This window comes from Bubalus kerabau, chromosome 3 (genome assembly GCF_029407905.1).
Source record: "Bubalus kerabau isolate K-KA32 ecotype Philippines breed swamp buffalo chromosome 3, PCC_UOA_SB_1v2, whole genome shotgun sequence".
NCBI lineage: Eukaryota > Metazoa > Chordata > Mammalia > Artiodactyla > Bovidae > Bubalus > Bubalus kerabau.
Genome location: NC_073626.1, coordinates 93,323,678 through 93,341,568, shown reverse-complemented (window position 1 = coordinate 93,341,568; position 17,891 = coordinate 93,323,678). Strand labels below are relative to the sequence as shown.

General features: G+C 36.4%; 1 protein-coding gene across 3 annotated transcripts in view; it reads left to right on the top strand.

The window, feature by feature from the left end:
* Nucleotides 1–17,891, top strand: part of GPD2 (glycerol-3-phosphate dehydrogenase 2) — a 149,900-nt gene that overhangs the window by 113,113 nt on the left and 18,896 nt on the right. For all 3 annotated transcript variants that reach the window (XM_055572521.1, XM_055572520.1, XM_055572519.1), the window contains exons 7-9: nucleotides 4,217–4,381; nucleotides 5,170–5,314; nucleotides 12,187–12,380. In XM_055572521.1, coding sequence (XP_055428496.1) covers nucleotides 4,217–4,381; nucleotides 5,170–5,314; nucleotides 12,187–12,380 — 504 coding nt within the window. The remainder of the gene's footprint in view (nucleotides 1–4,216; nucleotides 4,382–5,169; nucleotides 5,315–12,186; nucleotides 12,381–17,891) is intronic.

Genomic DNA, 17,891 nt, shown 5'->3' with positions numbered 1-17,891 from the left:
TGTAAAAGAAGATTGTATGTAGAATTTCAGGGCATCATGGAATTTTAGATCTGAAGGATCAGGAAAATGCCAGGTAATTTCTTGGGGTTTTCTCATATTTATACATTCTTCATACTCTTTACACATTCAATGCTTGTTTCTCTCTCTCTCTGCACCCCCTCCTTTTTTTTTTTTTACCAGCTATTTTGCATGTTAACTTAGTTGCCAAACTTTGAAACCCTCTAAGGAGAACAATATTGTATTGCTCTGTCTCCAAAATATTTATATTTGAGGCCTATCTCATACTAGAGAATTGCATCTTAAAAATGTTTTTCGCTTTAAAATATCTCTCATGATCCTGGGTGCAAGGCCATTGTGGACTAAGGCAAAATCCTTCTCTTTTACTACTGACCTTCATTCTCTTTCGTGGGTAGATTTTACATTTTGTTTCCTAAACAAGGAAAAGCAGTTATAGTCCCACCTCTTATGTGCTTCCTCGCATCTGAGTTGTAAGTTCAGTACGTGCACATATGTAAGATTTCAAGTGCAAAAGGAGAACAGAGTAGGAAACAGATTTTCGCAGTCCCAGTCTGGATCCTTTCGTAAGTGCCAACGTAAAGCGATTCAGTGATCAGTGAATAGTTTCATGTTGCCTGGCTCTGAAGAAAAGGATTTGAAAACCCAAACTTAATAAGCAGATCAATTGGGTGGGGGAGTTGATATTATTGTTTTGCATTCCAATAACATGCAGTGTTATCAAAAACTTTTTTCTTCAGCAGAAAAATTACAGGAGGCATATACCTTTCAGAATGTCAGGAAAAGGAGTTGGGGGGAATTTAGTTAGGAATAATGAATATATACCACTTATCACAGGAAGCATACACTGTGAGCCTCTCAGGGTAAAGGGTGAATTTAATGTGGGTCGAGGAGTGGAGGTTGGCCTTGAATCAAAGCAGGTACTTGAATTAAGCTTAATGACTGCAAAGAAGGGAACTCCTGGGTAGAGGTGTGAACTCCTAGGCCCAGAAGAAAGTCAGGTTACTTAATTCCTCAGTTTTTATAATAACTGTGTTTGCATTTCCCAGGGAAGCACGGGGCAACTTGTGGGTTAAGTCTAGAGGGAATCATTCATATCCATTTCTCATTCTTGGGCTAGTTTGGGTTTAAGTTTAGATTTTACACACTTCTGGGGTTTCCCTGATTCCCTTAAGTTTATTGCCACCAACTTACTGATAAACTGATTTTTTTTTAAACTTTAGACAAAGCATTCTGTTTTATAGTTAGAGATAATACTATAAATCTATAAAGGCTATAAGATTTATATAAATCTGGAAGACTGTAAAAATCTAAGACTATAAATAAACCTGTTTATTTAACACATTGAATGGAATTTGGCTAAATTTAACACTTCCTGAATACCTGTTCTGTGCTTGGTACTAATGAGAAAGAGAAAAGATGAAAAGTAGGACTTCTGCCTTCCCATGACAAGGCCGAGGAGACGTGGAAATCACGCAGTAATTACAGTGGAATGTTACTTCCAGGAGAACAGAAGTATCCCTGTATCTTTCTCACCATTAGGTTCCTTGCATTTGTCACAGTGCCTGACTCGTAACTAAGGCTTATCATTTTCTCAAGTTGATGGATACATGGATGACTAGTTTCATAAAGACTGTGGAAATGGCATGTACAAGGTACAATATGGATTCAGAAGATGGGATGAACAACTTGGCCTTGGAGGGGTTCAATACAGATAATGAAAGTCTTTATAGGGAGATATTTGAATCAGCTCATAGGAGAGAAATAGGAGTTGTCTAGAGCTTCCAGAATGGTTTTCCAGCCAAAAGAATTCATGTGGACAAAGGCAAGGAGGTATGAAATGACATGGATGTTCAAGAAGTTGTAAATAATTTTTTTTAAGAATAAAGGGAGTAGAAGATTGCAGGGAGAGCCTTCATAAATAAGTGACATTTCTGATTTGAGTCACGGCATGCTGCTGGGTATCAGAGTAAGAGTGCAAAATAAAGAGCAAAGAGACTTGTTTCCACCTCACATTTTGAACTGAGGTTCATCTTATTTACCCTCAAAAGTATTGGCATTTGGAAGCTAATTCAGGAGGTGTATCTTAGTATAGGAGGTATATCTTAGTATAGAAACAATAGAGCCTGATGAACTATACAAATACTGTTCCAATGAGATTCTATAATTGGAAAATATATTAAAAGAAAGCTTGTGTATTTTCAAAAGTTAGTTTCATTACTGGATGATTGTTAAATAGATATACAGCATATCACTTTACAGGGGCTTCTCTGGAGGCTCAGTGGTAAAGAATCCGCTTCAATGCAGAAGATGTGGGTTCAGACCCTGGTGTCGGAAACATCCTCTGGAGAAGGAAATGGCAACCCACTCCAGTATTCTTGCCTGGAGAATCCCATGAACAGAGGAGACTGCTGGGCTACAGTCCATGGGGTTGCAAAGAGTAGGATACTACTTAGCGACTAAACCGTAACAACAATATATCACTTTACAACGGGAGCTGTCATTTAATAAATGAATTTCTGCCTGGTTCCTAGGAACAGTGATGTCATATAGGATTTAAAATAATTGATTTACATGTGGCTTTCTCACCCTGTGTCTAAGTCGAGGCACACTTGCATTGGTGAGAGTTTTCCTACCATAGGAACATGACTTGGATTTCTTGGACTACCTACCCCTTAAAGGTTTCATTGTTATGTACTAGATAGAAAGATTCAGTGGGATGGGTATTTTTTAAAATTTAGATGTATAATCTGTTTTCATGCTTTTAACTTTATGGATCATATTTTCCAATTTTAAATGGCCACATTAATAAAAGTCAGTTTCTTCAACTTAATTTTAAATATATCTACTATTTTAATTGCACCATTAGGGTCATGCTAGGTGAAATTGATAGAAATGCTGCCCCTCTTCTGTTTCGACTTAAAGTTCAGCTGCCGCTGCTGTTGTTGCCTTTCTTCTATTTTCATTCTATTCATCTTTGGATAAAATAACTCCTTATTTTGCATGTCGAGGTTTAATGTATGTTCTTAACTTGATAGAGACTTTAATTTTGAGGGAAGGTTCTTGGCTGATTGCATTAGTTTAGCAGTTCTAGAATAAGATGTCTGTGGGGAGGGGCGGCAGAGTCCTGTCATTGATTCTCTCTTTATAACTGTGCCCTTTTAGCTGCAGCCGATTACCTGTGGTGCTTCTGACCCGGCACAGACTGAATCACAAGGAAGAAACTTTACATAAACCATTTATACTAAATGCTTGGTATGCCGGCAACATAAATCAACAACAATATCCATTATAAATTCATCCCTTTATCAGTATTATCTTGATAGAACTGATCCCAATGTGTGGGAATTTGAACTCTGCTTCAATACATCTAGTCCTGTGTAATTAATTATTCAGGGCACAGAGAACCTGGCCCCTGCGATGTAGAGTAATTCTTCCTGGTCAGCGTTAACTCCACTGGCAATAATAAATAGAAAAAGTCTCTAGTGATGCCAGTATTTTAAAGTGATTAATCATCTTTCCCCGCTTCGCCTCCCCCTCAGTTTTCTTTAACTAAGATTTTTCAGCAATAAATCTTTAACAATACAGGTAGGAATTGTTCTGTAATTAAATTTTGCCCTGCTTAATTTCTTACCTTTTATGTATGACGAAAAACAAAAAGTTAACATTTTAAGGAGCTCTGATTGAAATTCAAATCCAGAAAACTCCTTTATAGAATACTGAGAGATTCTCTATGGAAGATTAAGCTCTTGATTTTGAATATTAGATAGAGCACGTATTCATTAAAATTGTTAATCAACACCAGTTGGGGTGTCAAATATTCTGAAGTTTTGAATTACTTCACTTTCATGTGTACGGGTTGTCTGTATTAGGAAAAGCCTGACATATGCATATGTTCCCAAACGGAGAGAATAATTACTTATTTCTTAACTTGCAGATAATTGATGTGAGCTCTGTAGGAAAGGGAGACTTTGCATCCTTTTGTGGTACACAAAGTGCAATTGCGGAAGTGGCAGGTAAATGCCTGACAGAGAATGACCATGTATTTCCAAATCATGCCCTGTAGAGCTGACCAGCCATCAAGTATATTCCACGTGACAGGGACAGATGTGACATATCTGTTGTGACACACTTCTCTATACCACCAGTCTGTGGCTTGAGGTGACTCCTGTCCCTCCTCTGATGCTTTCTCCCGCTGCAGGACAACACAACGATGCACGGATGAACCTTGCCATTGCTCTCACCGCTGCCAGGTATGGGGCTGCCACGGCCAATTACATGGAGGTCATGAGTTTGCTCAAGAAGACAGACCCCCAGACAGGGAAAGAGCGTGTGAGCGGTGCACGGTGTAAGGATGTGCTGACAGGTATGCAAAGGCTCCGGCAGGGCAGATTTCTTAGCATCTTGCTTTGTCTCTACAATGACTGAATGATTATTTCTCTGTCACTTCTCTTTTATTGAAGCCAGATTTCAGAGTCCTATTACCTATATTCCTTATTGTCAACAACAACTGGTTTCACATGAAAATTTTCCTTTGTGGAACCTGGCCATTTTTTTTCCTCTTGTTAAACATTAATGATGATCATGATAATAATGTCTGCAAAATTCTCACATAATGAATGCATTATGTTTTCTTTACAAAAACATGTTGTTAAGAAAAGTCAATAAATGTGGCTAGCTTCAAAAAGTATCCTTTAGGTGACAAAAGCAGTGTGTTTACGTGCCATTCAAGTCAATCACGTTAACTTTGGTGAGATTTGCTTGCCTGTCCAGTTTTGCGGCCAGGTGGGCGAAGTTTCAGAATTACGTCGTTTCCTTCAAAACCACTGCTCACACTTTTGAGTTTTAAGGAGAAAGCAGCTCATTTACTCACTTTCTTCTTATTTGACACTTTAATGTCAGGCATTTTGCAAACTGGAATGAGAGCTGAAATGAAAAAGCAGCGTGCTTTTTTTTCCTGCAGTTTGGACTTGTTTTTGGTTAAATGTACTCACATGCAGGCCTGTTGTGTGGCTTCTCAATGACTCTGGTTGCCTGTATCACTCAAGTGATAATGTATACACCACCATAAGTTAATAGATGAATTAATAATCTAAAGCATCAGTGAGCAGAGAAACAAATGGGGTGTGTGACTGACATTGCTTTCTTTCACAGGGGAGGAATTTGATGTGAGAGCCAAGTGTGTTATCAATGCCACGGGACCTTTCACAGACACCGTGCGCAAAATGGACGATAAGGACACCACAGCTATCTGCCAGCCGAGTGCCGGCGTCCACATCGTGATGCCTGGTTACTACAGGTACCCGTGTTCCCACTCATGCATCGTCACCAAAGAAGGGCCGCAAGAAATTGTCTACACGTATTCTTATAGCATACCTTTCTTAATAATAGATGGTCTAGCTCACTGTTCAAAATGAGGAGAAATGACTGAAAAAAAAGCTCTTCCAAAATACAAATCGCAAACCAGGCTTGAGAATTTCTTAGTTTTTATGACAATACCCCTTTCTATGAGTTAGTGATTTGGAATCTGTTTTTGTACTTTTTTTCAGTGTACTCATCATCAGAGGCTAAGTCTTAGTATTTTTAAATTTTAATTTTCATGAAAACCCTAAAATTAATTTTGCAAAAATGTCCATAAAAGACATTTACATGAAAACACTAAAAAGTTCATTTTATAAAATACCCAGACTTGCTTATGAAGAATCTGAAAATGAGGACCAAATATTCTTATGTTTATAATTTTTGAAATATATTTTGAAAAATAATTTATAATTTCTGATTTATCATTTTGGCAAAGATAATCAGAGGTAGAGAAATGGGCAGGAATAGAGATGAAATAAGAACAGCTATTAATTGAAAATCCTTTAAGTGGGGTGATGCACATGAAACTGCAATTTTTATGTGCATTTGAATTTTTAGTATTTTTTATTTTTAATAAATATGAAAACAAATATGTATGATCCCAAGAAACTGATAATGATTGCCCCTAATGTACATTTCAAAATATCTGGGGAAAAGTTCATGTGTCCATGATGAATAGGAACATTTTTATTTTCATATGTGGCAATTTAATAGGCAAACTAGTACATAATTCTGTGAAATCATGATTTATGCTCAGGGTATTCATTAAGACATCATTTGTAGTTGAGAAATATTAAAAACCACATCAGTTTCTAACGTTAGGAGGATGGATAAGTAAATTATGGTGTATCTGCACAAGGAAATATTATATGGCCATTAAAAATTCTGAATAATTTTAGTCTCCTAGGAAAACCCTAGAGATATAGTGTTAATTTTGAGTGGAGAATAGAAGATTGTATGTGTAACATGAGCAAACATTATATAAGTATCTAGAAAAAGATGAAAAGAAGTATTTTAAATACCAATGGTGATTGCCTCTAGGTGATGTGATAGTGAGTAAAAGGTTATCATTTCTAGGTAACATGGTTAGAATGGGAGTTATCGCTTCTATATTCTAATAATTTTCCATAAAAGACATATTTTTAATATTTGATAAAACAGATATACAGATCCGTGATATTTCATTTAATACCTGCATTCTTCTAGAATGCCATCCCACTATGTAATGGATGCTGCTGCCTTATTAGTTAGTTCTCCACTAAGTCTTCTTGAAAAGAGTCCAAGATATTGTACCAAGCACACTTCTAATGAGAAAGATATCACACTTCTACCAAGAAGAATATTAACGAAATTTCGTATCCACCAGCTTCCAAGGTTTCTTTGTCGTTTTCTAAATGTCTACATCTAATTAATAGACAGTCATCAGTGTTTTCATTTAGAACTGTAGAGACCATGGTGCTTCCAGTTTCAATAATAAAAACTTATGCAGTGGTGCTTAATAGAGTTTTAAAAACTGTTAAGCAGAAGTTTAGTTCAAATGAAAAGGCGAGAAGTAAATATATGTACATGTTGCAAATGTTTCTTGTATATAGAGGTTTTCAAAAATAGTTTCAGACACAATTATATGGATTTATTTTGTGTTGGATAAAAATTTGCAAGGTCAGCTAGTTTGTAAGTTTTTGGAAGCATTTTTTTTTAACATCTGTTGGAGTACAGATGTAGTACCTAAAGTATAGACACACACGCATCATCACAATCCTTACACTTGCTTAGATCTTACTTGTGCGTTGTGTTTCATGTCTTTACTATTGTCCCATGATATCAGAGGACAAATTAGTATTCTGTATTATTCCCTGTATTATTTCTGCCACTTCATGTTTCAGACAAGCCATTTTATTCTGTAAACCTTAGTTTGTCTGTCGTTAAAATGTGAAGACATTCTACTCTTTGAAGTATACAGACAAAGACAGTATGAAGAGTAAGATAAGGTGATACCTGGGTGAAGAACTTCCTGGTTTGTTCATCACTTTACCTCTTGTTAACTGTGCAACTTTGGGAAGCTGCTCATTTCCAGCTTCTGGTTCCTTATCTCATGGTAGTTCCTAATTTGTGTACATTTGGACAATATTCCTTTGTTTATTTTTCTTTATTTTCTTGACTGCTACATCCGCAGCTCCTGGTACATTATCTGGTACATAATAATGACTGGTAAATTTTTGATGAGTTCTACTAACTTTTTGTGTTAACTTGCCCAAATTGAGATTGTTCCTTTTTCTAATTAAAATTTTGATCTTATACCTATAAGGGAATTTTAAATATATAGATATTAAAATATAAAACAAAATATGATTTTTCTTTTTACTGCCAACTCCTGTAGACAAAAATAAACAAAAGTAATCGCTATAGAAAAATAGAAAGATATAGAATGAAAAGTGAAAGTCTCCCTCCTTTCCTCATGTCCCCAGCTTCAGTTTTCGATAATGCTTCCTTCTGATTTCTTCCATAAAATTTTGTGTTTATGCTTGCACAAATGTATATCCTTTTAAACTTTTTTTCATGAAGGAACTCATGCTATATATATGTTCTGTACTATGCTTTATAATATGCTAACAACGAGCAGATAGGTGGTTTTTAAGAAATATAAATATATATTACCTGCATGTAATACTTTCAAAACAGAAAGTCTTTCTTAATCCTAAAAATTAGGCATTAGTTTCAGACCCATGCCTGTAAGTTGTAAAAGTGTTAGTCACAGCTGGGTCTGTTTAAGATGCAGTAAGTGATCTCGTTCTACTTTGGGAGAAATTAATATCTCCGTTTTTAGCACCTCGAACCACAACCACTAAACATCCTGTGGGGAACCTTGGAGGAGTGGCCTGGCAGCCCAGTTCCTGTTCAGTCTCTGTTTGCAGATGAGTCCCTTGGTTTGGGATTACAGTCTGGGTTAATTGTTTGGTCCCTCTTTCAGTACTGACTTTGAGCAGCTATATCGCTGGTATCCAAGGGATGGTTTTTCTCTCCATATCAAATTGTTCTCTTGGGTGGGTGAGGTCCAGAGATCTCAGACTGAAATAGCTCTCTGGATTTCTCAGTCAGTCTTTACTCAACAGCTGTAACTCAAGGGTTCTACTAGGTCCTTAGAGATGAGTAAGACCTTATGGCGCTGCCCTTATAACCAGCTGATAATAATTTAAGGCTTCACTTTCACTTTTCACTTTCATGCATTGGAGAAGGAAATGGCAACCCACTCCAGTGTTCTTGCCTGGAGATTCCCAGGGACGGGGGAGCCTGGTGGGCTGCAGTCTATGGGGTCGCACAGAGTCGGACACGACTGAAGCGACTTAGCAGCAGCAGCAATAACTTAAGGCCTAGCATTTCAACTAGAAGCTGATCAGTTTGACAATACAATAACTTCAAGAGCCACTGGTTTATTGAGTGTAGGCAGCTAAATGGGGAATAAGGACTCGATATGCAGTCTACCCTGTTGGGCTATTTTCAGAGTTTCTTTATGGCATTTATTAAGCTTATTATGACCCTAACATTCCACATGTAGAATTATCTTGTGCCATCGTAGCAGCTTTCTCTCTCTCTCTAGACTATTTTAATTTCAGAAAACTCAACACACAGAAATCATTTACTTTTGAAGGCACTCTACATTAAGAACTGAGAAGTTGCTGTATAACCCAGGGAGCTCAACCTGGTGCTCTATGACAACCTAGAGGGATGGGAAGGAGGTTCAAGAAGGAGGGAACATATGTATACTTAGGACTAATTCACATTGTTGTATGGCAGAGACCAACACAACACAATAAAGCAATTATCCCCCAATTAAAAAATCTGGAATTTTCATCAGAGTTGTGGGTAGATGATCTTACAAAAATAACTACAATACATCAAATGACTGAAATACATGAAAATAGTTGTCTCCTCCTTTTAGCCTACAGATGCTTTTTACTACTGGTGAGAGGTCAGTTTTTTTCCCCCATAATATGTGTGCATACTCCTGGCTCCAACACTGATTGCTGAGTAGTTAGTAATAAATTGATTTCAGTTTAAATAAGGGTACTTCAGGATGGCAATGGTCTGCATGAGAAAAATTTTCATTACATCTAATCCTAGACACACACATAAATTAGCAGCAAGCTTCTTCTGCTGATGTCAAGTGACTTATGCATATTGAGAAAAGACCTATGCCTCACCGCGTTGTATACCATCCCTATAGTATGACAGCCATTTTCAAACTTTTGTGCGACCTTGCAGAATTAATTCTTCATAAGAAAACAAACTTTTCCCTAAGGGTGAGTTATGAATTAGGTAATTTAGAACTGATGAGAAGTATTTCCAAGTGGATTCTTAAATTTTTATACCATTCATTAATAGCTTTGTCTTCCCTCTGTGCTTGTTAATTTTATGTTTGACACATATGTCTTCACTTAAGCAGTTGATTCTCTACAGGTTCCAGTTGTGTGTGTGTTGGTAACTATCACATTCACCCTTTAAACTGCTTTTATTGCACTGAGAGGTTTTAAAAGATTCAGTAGTTGTGCTTTTCCAACAGCATTTCATGTCTCAGTTACTGAATATTATAATTTTATGCTGAAGTTGATCAAGTTTATTGAGTTGCTTAGATACATCACATAGTATCTAGCCCATAAAATGATCATATATATATTATACCAACATGTAATTTGTTCCTTAAATTTTAGAATGTAGAATTTATCCTTTTGTTTCAATATAGGACTATTTACCAAATTGAAAGTTGAACTCATGAGCTAATTTCTATCATAAAGTGACATGTTTAATATAAGGGCATATCAACCCAGGATCAAATTAGGTACTTACAAACCATATTTTAACTAGTTTCTTTTAAGATCTTTAGAAAGTTTTATGGCAAGTACAAAGGAAAACTGTAGACATACAGAGACTGAAAATACTCGATATTTATAGCTTTCAGTATATTTTTTGAAAGTAAAATTACTTTAAGTAACCCTGAGTGAAGATGAGATCCTCACTGAAAGTTTAAATGATTGACACACTTTGGGGTGATTTTTGCTTGTGCTAAATAGAAGAATTGAAGCCTATTCTCTCCTGTGTCTCACGTAGACTACAGATACTGATTTCTTTCTACAAAGGCTGTATGGACATGGCAGGCATTTCATGGGGCTGACGAGTCTTTGCAAAGAAGTATTATTACTCCTTGTAGTTTCAATGAAGAAGATGCATTAACTAAACTGACTATGGATTTCTTTTTCATAAAAAAGTCATTTTTGGTTTGCTTTTAAACGTATTCAGACTCTCATCCTTACACATTTGAATCTTGAGTTTCTTGTTTTTTTAATTTTAAGAGAAAGACCCACTCCAGTACTCTTGCCTGGAAAATCCCATGGATGGAGGCGCCTGGTAGCCTGCAGTCCATGGGGTCGCTAAGAGTCGGACATGACTGAGCGACTTCACTTTCACTTTTCACTTTCATGCATTGGAGAAGGAAATGGCAACCCACTCCAGTGTTCTTGCCTGGAGAATCCCAGGGACGGGAAGCCTGGTGGGCTGCAGTCTATGGGGTTGCACAGAGTCGGACACGACTGAAGCGACTTAGCAGCAGCAGCAGCAGCAACTATGAATAGTTGACTGTATGTCTTTTAAAATGTGTGAGCATAACAGGGATTTTTGGAATTTATTGAAACCAAATAGAATTATATTTCCTATTTAAGAAATATTATTAATAGAAGCTGAAAATATATTTACAGAAAATACCTTTAACATTGGTTCCTTATGAGAATTCAGTCAAATTCAGCTATCTGAAGGTTTGTAGTGTTCAACTATTTGAAAATGACACTTTGAGATTCCTCCTGCCATTTTAACAACGTCTCCAAAATTTTAGAATGGTTAATGAATCCATTAAAACAACAGTTACTAATGATTCAATAACACAACTGGGCACGTTTTGTCAGTGTTTATTTTCAGTTGCCTCTTCTTGCAAGTGTGTTTTACAATTTGGTTTTAGAATATTAAGTAGGTATTAGAAAAATTCTTAATATTTTTGAAGATTTTGGTCTGGCAGAAGAGGCGTCCTTAAAGCTTAATTTAGTAGTATAATACACTGGCATCTTCTGCCTATTTAAAGATTTTCATTGCTAAAATATTTCTCTCCTTTTTGATCTTATCCCAGTACACTGTTATCCAGGTAGTAATAGAAAACTGAGCCCTTTTCTCATGGATGCATTTCTTGAGATTTCAGTAAAATTGAAATAAAGTAAGAAATCTCATATTTGGTGAAGTGGTATAAGCTTATTCAGGCACAAAAGAGTAAAGAACTTTTTGATTATATTTTAGTTTCTAGAAAGTTAGACCCTTCACTTTTCTCACAGACTTCTCAGACCTTATACTGAAAGATGTACCAAATGTCAAATGTTCCAGGAAAATACTTTTCATGGGCTTGAAAAAAGATTGAAGAACTTAAGTGACCATCATGAAAGGAATCATAGGCATTTATCCTGCTGACATTATCTGATGTGAATGGTGCAAGGGATCTAAAAACCCAATCGGAATTGAAGTCCACCTACTTAACTCACCTTGCATTGCTGGTTTTGCTGTAGAATATTATTATAATAACACTTGCTTGATTCCTTTTGTATTACCATTTTTTTTTCTTTTAGGAATTTCTAGATTAGGTTAGCGGCAGTCAAAGTAATAGTTCGTGTGTTCCTAATTTGCTTATATGAGAATTAGTGAATAAAATGTTTTAGAATGCAGATTAAGATTGAACTCTGGCTGACTTCAGAAATATGTGACCCTTTCTTTTCACCCCAGCCCAGAGAGCATGGGACTTCTTGACCCAGCGACCAGTGATGGGAGAGTTATTTTCTTCTTGCCCTGGCAAAAGATGACTATAGCTGGCACTACCGACACTCCAACTGATGTTACACCCCATCCCATTCCTTCCGAAGAAGACATCAACTTCATTTTGAATGAAGTGCGTAACTACTTGAGTTGTGACGTTGAAGGTAACATGCATTCCTTTAAGTTTACTCTCCCTTTTTCATGTCTCCCAAACCATCCCAGCTTTCACTAGATAACTCCCATGCGCCCCCACTGACTCATCTTCACAGCTGGCTGGCTCTGACTCTTAGGTACTGACCACTTCTTCTAGAAGCCTTATGAAGGCTGAGGCATAACACAATAGTAAGAAGTTGCCTTTTTCCCCCTCCACTTTCTATATCCACATGAAATGCATACCATCCTCTTCTGGTCATTTCTAATGGCAAGATTGGAGTGCCAGTCCGGCAGAGCTCTAAACACCTATGCTTTTCTAGGAGAGTATGAAATGTTTGCATCACTAATTTCTAGAGCTTGAGAAGGTATGATTGACAAATCTAGGATACCCATAGGAAAGAATTAGTTAGAGAAATGAGACGATAGAGGAATGTATTCTAAGAAATTTAGTGAGCTGTTACTATGTGGAAACTGGAATATTAACTATGGATTTAGCTAATAAGTATGCTGTTTTAATTGAAAAAGATAAAGTTCACTTCTTTCCAGTGCTAACTTGAACATGCCTTCTTTTAACTTGGATGTCATAGTATTTTCTCCAGTGGATATATATGATATAATGCATTTTTTTTAATTCACGGGAGTTTCAAAAGTTTTCCAACATTATTTCCTATCTCACTTAATAACCTCACCATCCATCTAGTCACCCAGGCTGGAATGGCATGCTTATCTTTGCTGATCCTTCTCTTTCTACATCCAGTCCAGTTCCCATCTCTGCTTACTCGGAAGTATCATGTAAATCCGCTCTCACTTCCATTGCCCTGGTTCAAGCCTGTGTCGTATTTCGCTTAAACAGTTGCACTGACCCCCTAACTAGCTTTCGTGCATCAGGTCTGTGTCCTCACCTGGTCTGGTCCTTCCATCAGAACTCTATAAAACACAATTCTATCATCATGTCCCTGCACAAAAATATCCCTTTGATGTCTCATCATTAACTTTAGCAAAGTTATTAAACTATCTCATACAGAATCTAAGGCTTTTCATGACTTGTCTTGGCAGGTTTGCATTCAGCTGTTCCACCTCTGTGCATTCAGTCATTTAATTATATTGCATGACTTATTATTTCCAAATCAGGTCATGCACTTTTAAATCTTCATGCCTTGTTTATGTAGGTCGAAGTCTTGCTCTTGGATAGTCTTTCCCCCAAGTTTTCATTTTGGCAAAATATTATTTAAACTTCAGAAACCGCCTATCTTTTGTAGTCCCTTAAATCACTGAGCTAGTATATCACAACAGTGTATAATAGGTAATAATGTAAGATATATTCTCACTTGGAGCTCCTTAAGGGCAAGTATTCTTTATTCAGTTTCAAAGCTTGTTATATGTATCTGGTATGCTACTTATAATTATTTTAAATCAAAATGAATTAGGTGCTTTCAAGGTTTTTGATGCTAGTAGCAATATGAAAATCTTTTTATATGAAAGTACAAAATTTAAGATTTTTGAAAAATAGTCATCATCTGTTTATATCAGGAATATCCTATAATGTTGGCTTCAGTGGAAGCCATGCAAGGACACAGTTTTTGTCTTAATGTGACTCACTAGCATCTATGAATCCTTTTTCCCTAAGGAATTCTTTTCATTATGTAATCACACATTTACAATCAAACAAAACAAACTGCTTTACAAAGTGGTTTAGTGGATTCTCCTAGTTTGATTGATTGATCCATATTATATAGTTTTAGTTTCTTCTAATTTCAAATAATGGTTGTAATTTCATTTTGAGTAGAGTTTCTTTGGCTATCTGTAATAATAGTATAAATATATTAAGTACATGTAATTGAAATCTATGTAGCCAAATTTATACTCTTTCACATACACACACACTCACACACAGTTATTTAAGAAATAGTTATGCCCAGTTTAATATCCATTGCAATTTCAGCTTGATACTTTTTCCCCTCATTTTGTGAGCTAGAAGGAGCTTTATCTGGGTATGACTGTACTTTAATGAACTGATTATTGTTGCTGAATCCTGCTTCATTTCACATTTACCTGGATATATTTTTTAAAAGTGGGTTTATATTGGATTCCAAGAGAAGGAAGTTTAGATCGCTAGAGCAAGAAACAAAATTAATTCAAGAGCAGAGAGCTATAGTTGACAGGTTCCAAATTCTTAAAGTTCAGATGCACGAATGAGAAATCTAACTGGATGTGCTGGAAACAGGTATAGGTTCCAAGAAGCTGCTGTGCCCATATCATGGGTAGGGATTTCCACTAGTGAAATGAGCCTTGGGCTAGAACAGACACCAAGCCTATACCCCTCACTTTTATTCTGCTTATTAATACATAGAGGACTTGGTAATACCAGCTAGGACCTCCTTGGTCTGTAGAGGGCTTTTCAGTTAACATACCTTTTGGTAATCAGGTTAATTGGTGAAACTAACGAAGAATTTTTGTCAACTTTGATTTTTTTTGTAAAAATCGATTGAAATTAATATGTGGACACTGTAAATTGCATAAACATGCGGACACTGTAAATCGCCTTTCCACTGGTGGTCTCAGGAATCTTGAGATTAAGAATTCTCTAGGTAGCAAACATCCAGGATAAAAGCAGAAGTGACAGCTATTGCTTGTACTTCATTTATTTCCCCGTGCCACACCTTTCCTCCTTATCAGCTTATCCTTTTAAAAGCAATTCAGCCACAATGATTCTTCATGGTTTCTTTTCATTCATATTTATTGAACTGAAGTCCTCAGAGTATATGAGGAAGTACCCTCAGTCTTGGTAGAGTCCTAGTTAGCTAAAGTATGTCTATTTCCAAAGTCAAGGCATTCTCATTTGTATTTTTTTCAAGGAATTTTGGTGAAACCTGATATTCTCTTCTATACTGTGAAATATAGTGAAATAAATGTGAAAGTTTCACTTTCACTAAATGTGAAAGTGAAACTCAGCTTCAGGCCCCATTCAGTCTTTTTGACTACATGCTGTTGCTTCACATATTTTAATCTTATTTTTCCTCAGTAGGTAATGAGTGCTTTATTTTTGAAAACTCTACCATCATGGATTGCTTTTTATGCAAGACACTCTGCTAAGCCTATTGCTTATATTATCTGATTCCTCATAACAACCTTATTAGTTTTATTTTATAATTTCCATTTTATAGGTGAAGAAACTGAGGCCGATTGGCTTTAAGTTTCTTTCCCATAGGTCATTCATGTTGGAGCCTGATATTGTGTATGTCAGTCTAGCCCTAATATTTATGCTTCTAAATATTGTGCATATTCCACTTGGTAGTCCTGGGTTTGTTGCATGATGTGATATCATATCCACTAGGGAGTGGATTACTTCTCTCAGTTCATTTCATGGAAGCTGGTGGACACCTTCAGAGTGATGGTGACGTTTGCTCTCAAGTGACTGGCCTTATTTGGATGTGACTGTTAAAGTAGAGGTTTCATTTCTCATAACCAGTCCCTTGGGCTAAGCAGTCTTCTCTACAGATTTAAAAAATTAGAAACTTTGTGTAGATCCCAGAGCCATGTTTTTGAAATGGTTAGTATTCACCAGGATTGAAATAATCATTTAAAAATGATTTATTAGATGAATAAGTAAAATTCTGACAACAGTTTCTGAGCCTCCCCAAATGGCTATATCCTTAAGAAAAAAAAAAAAAAAGTGTCAAATCTTAACACTCCACGCTGTTCACAGCAGCTGCCGCACTTCTGCAAAATGCGTCAGAACAATTCTGAAAAGCATTTTGTCTGTTGGGAAGGAGACCATGTCTTCTTTCACAATTTAGAAAGCTCACCATTCACAGGCTGAATTTTCTAGATTACTTGTTTGTTCTTTTCTGAAATGGGTAATTGATAGTTGTGCGGTGTGTATTGGATTAGGAGGAAAAATGATCTTTTGAAAAATGTATCATTAAGTCTGCTGTATAGAGGTTAATCAGGAGGATGCAGTGGTGAACCAAGCTGTGGCTTAAAGGGGTGGAGGGGGACAGAAGATCTGCAGAGTGCTTTATCCATGGAGTTTTTCTGGAGTGCTTCTCTAAGCAGCGTCTCTAGTTGTACACAGGTTTTCACATATGCAATTAGTAGTGTTTATAGATTGCCTGTTATTCAATTAACAACGGAGCTGGCCGTATCAACTCACTGCAGACCTGCCTTTTCACTGCCAGAGATTGTACCAGGGTTATCAACTTACACAGGCTTGGATGTTTTCCAGCTGTTTAATTATAGTGTCACGCGCTTTGCTTTTTCTAGTTTCATTAGTTTATAAATGTAATATGGTATCTTATTTCTGTGATTAACACTTCATTTCCGCAGGTTAAACATGCTGGTAGAGAAGTATTGATTTCTGACGCTGTTTCCCCTGTGTTCGTTTAGATATTTTCACATGCTTTTTATTGATTTTTTTGAAAGTGGCAAACATGAGAAAGAGCACCCCAAAACGTATGGCTAAATAACTGATGTGAAGCAAAACCGCACATTTAGCTCTTAATTATCACTTCCTGTGGGCTGCGTTTTCTATTAACTTTTAAAACCAACGCTTCTCTTGCCAAGTTTTTAAGAATAAAAATACTAATTATAATTGGAAACAATTATACAGCACTTAGTCTTTTCAACCAGCTGTGAAAAATGTCTATTCAACTTTACTATTTATATTTTAGTCATTATATAATTTATACAGTAAAACTTGAATGAGTTATTTACAATAAAAATAATATAATAAAAAGAATTCTTAACCATGGTGGTTAGAAGGACTATGTTATTTCCTCACTATCCTTCTGAAAATATTGACAAGAACCTTTATACACTCCAGAAGTACTCGCAATTGGCACTTAAAAATCAACTAGGTGCCATCTGGGTGAGCTACTCTCATAAGTGGTGTTTACCAAGAATTTTTTTTCATTTTTAATAGTAGTGTTGTTTCCTCTCATCTTGTTTTATTAAGTGCAAGTATTAATCACTCAGTCATGTCCGACTCTTTGTGATACCATGGACTATAGGTCTCCAGGCTCCTCTGTCCATGGAATTCTCCAGGCAAGAATACTGGAGTGGGTTGCCATTCCCTTCTCCAGGGGATCTTTGTGACCCAGGGATGGAACTTTGGTCTCCTGCATTACAGGTGTATTCTTTACCGTCTGAGCCATCAGGGAAGCCCTGGTGCTTTTTATTAACTTTATTTACTCAAGTTTTCAGTTATTCTAAAAGAGGATATCCAGTTATTTAAATATGTAATCATTAGAAACCTAAAGTGTAGCATATTGGCTCAGAGGCCAAAATGTTATTGCTTTTGATTTTGTAATGTCAGCTCTTGTTTGATATAAAAACTTCAGAGAATGTTCTAATATGCCATTTCATATATATTGATCAGTATTCATGACTTCTACTTGATACAGTATTTGAGGTACTGAGAAATACTAGAATTGATACTGCCAAAGACTTTCAACATGGTGAGAAAGATGCAACAGTAATGCCATCTTGCTTAGCTATCTTGACAGTATGAGGACCAGGAAAAT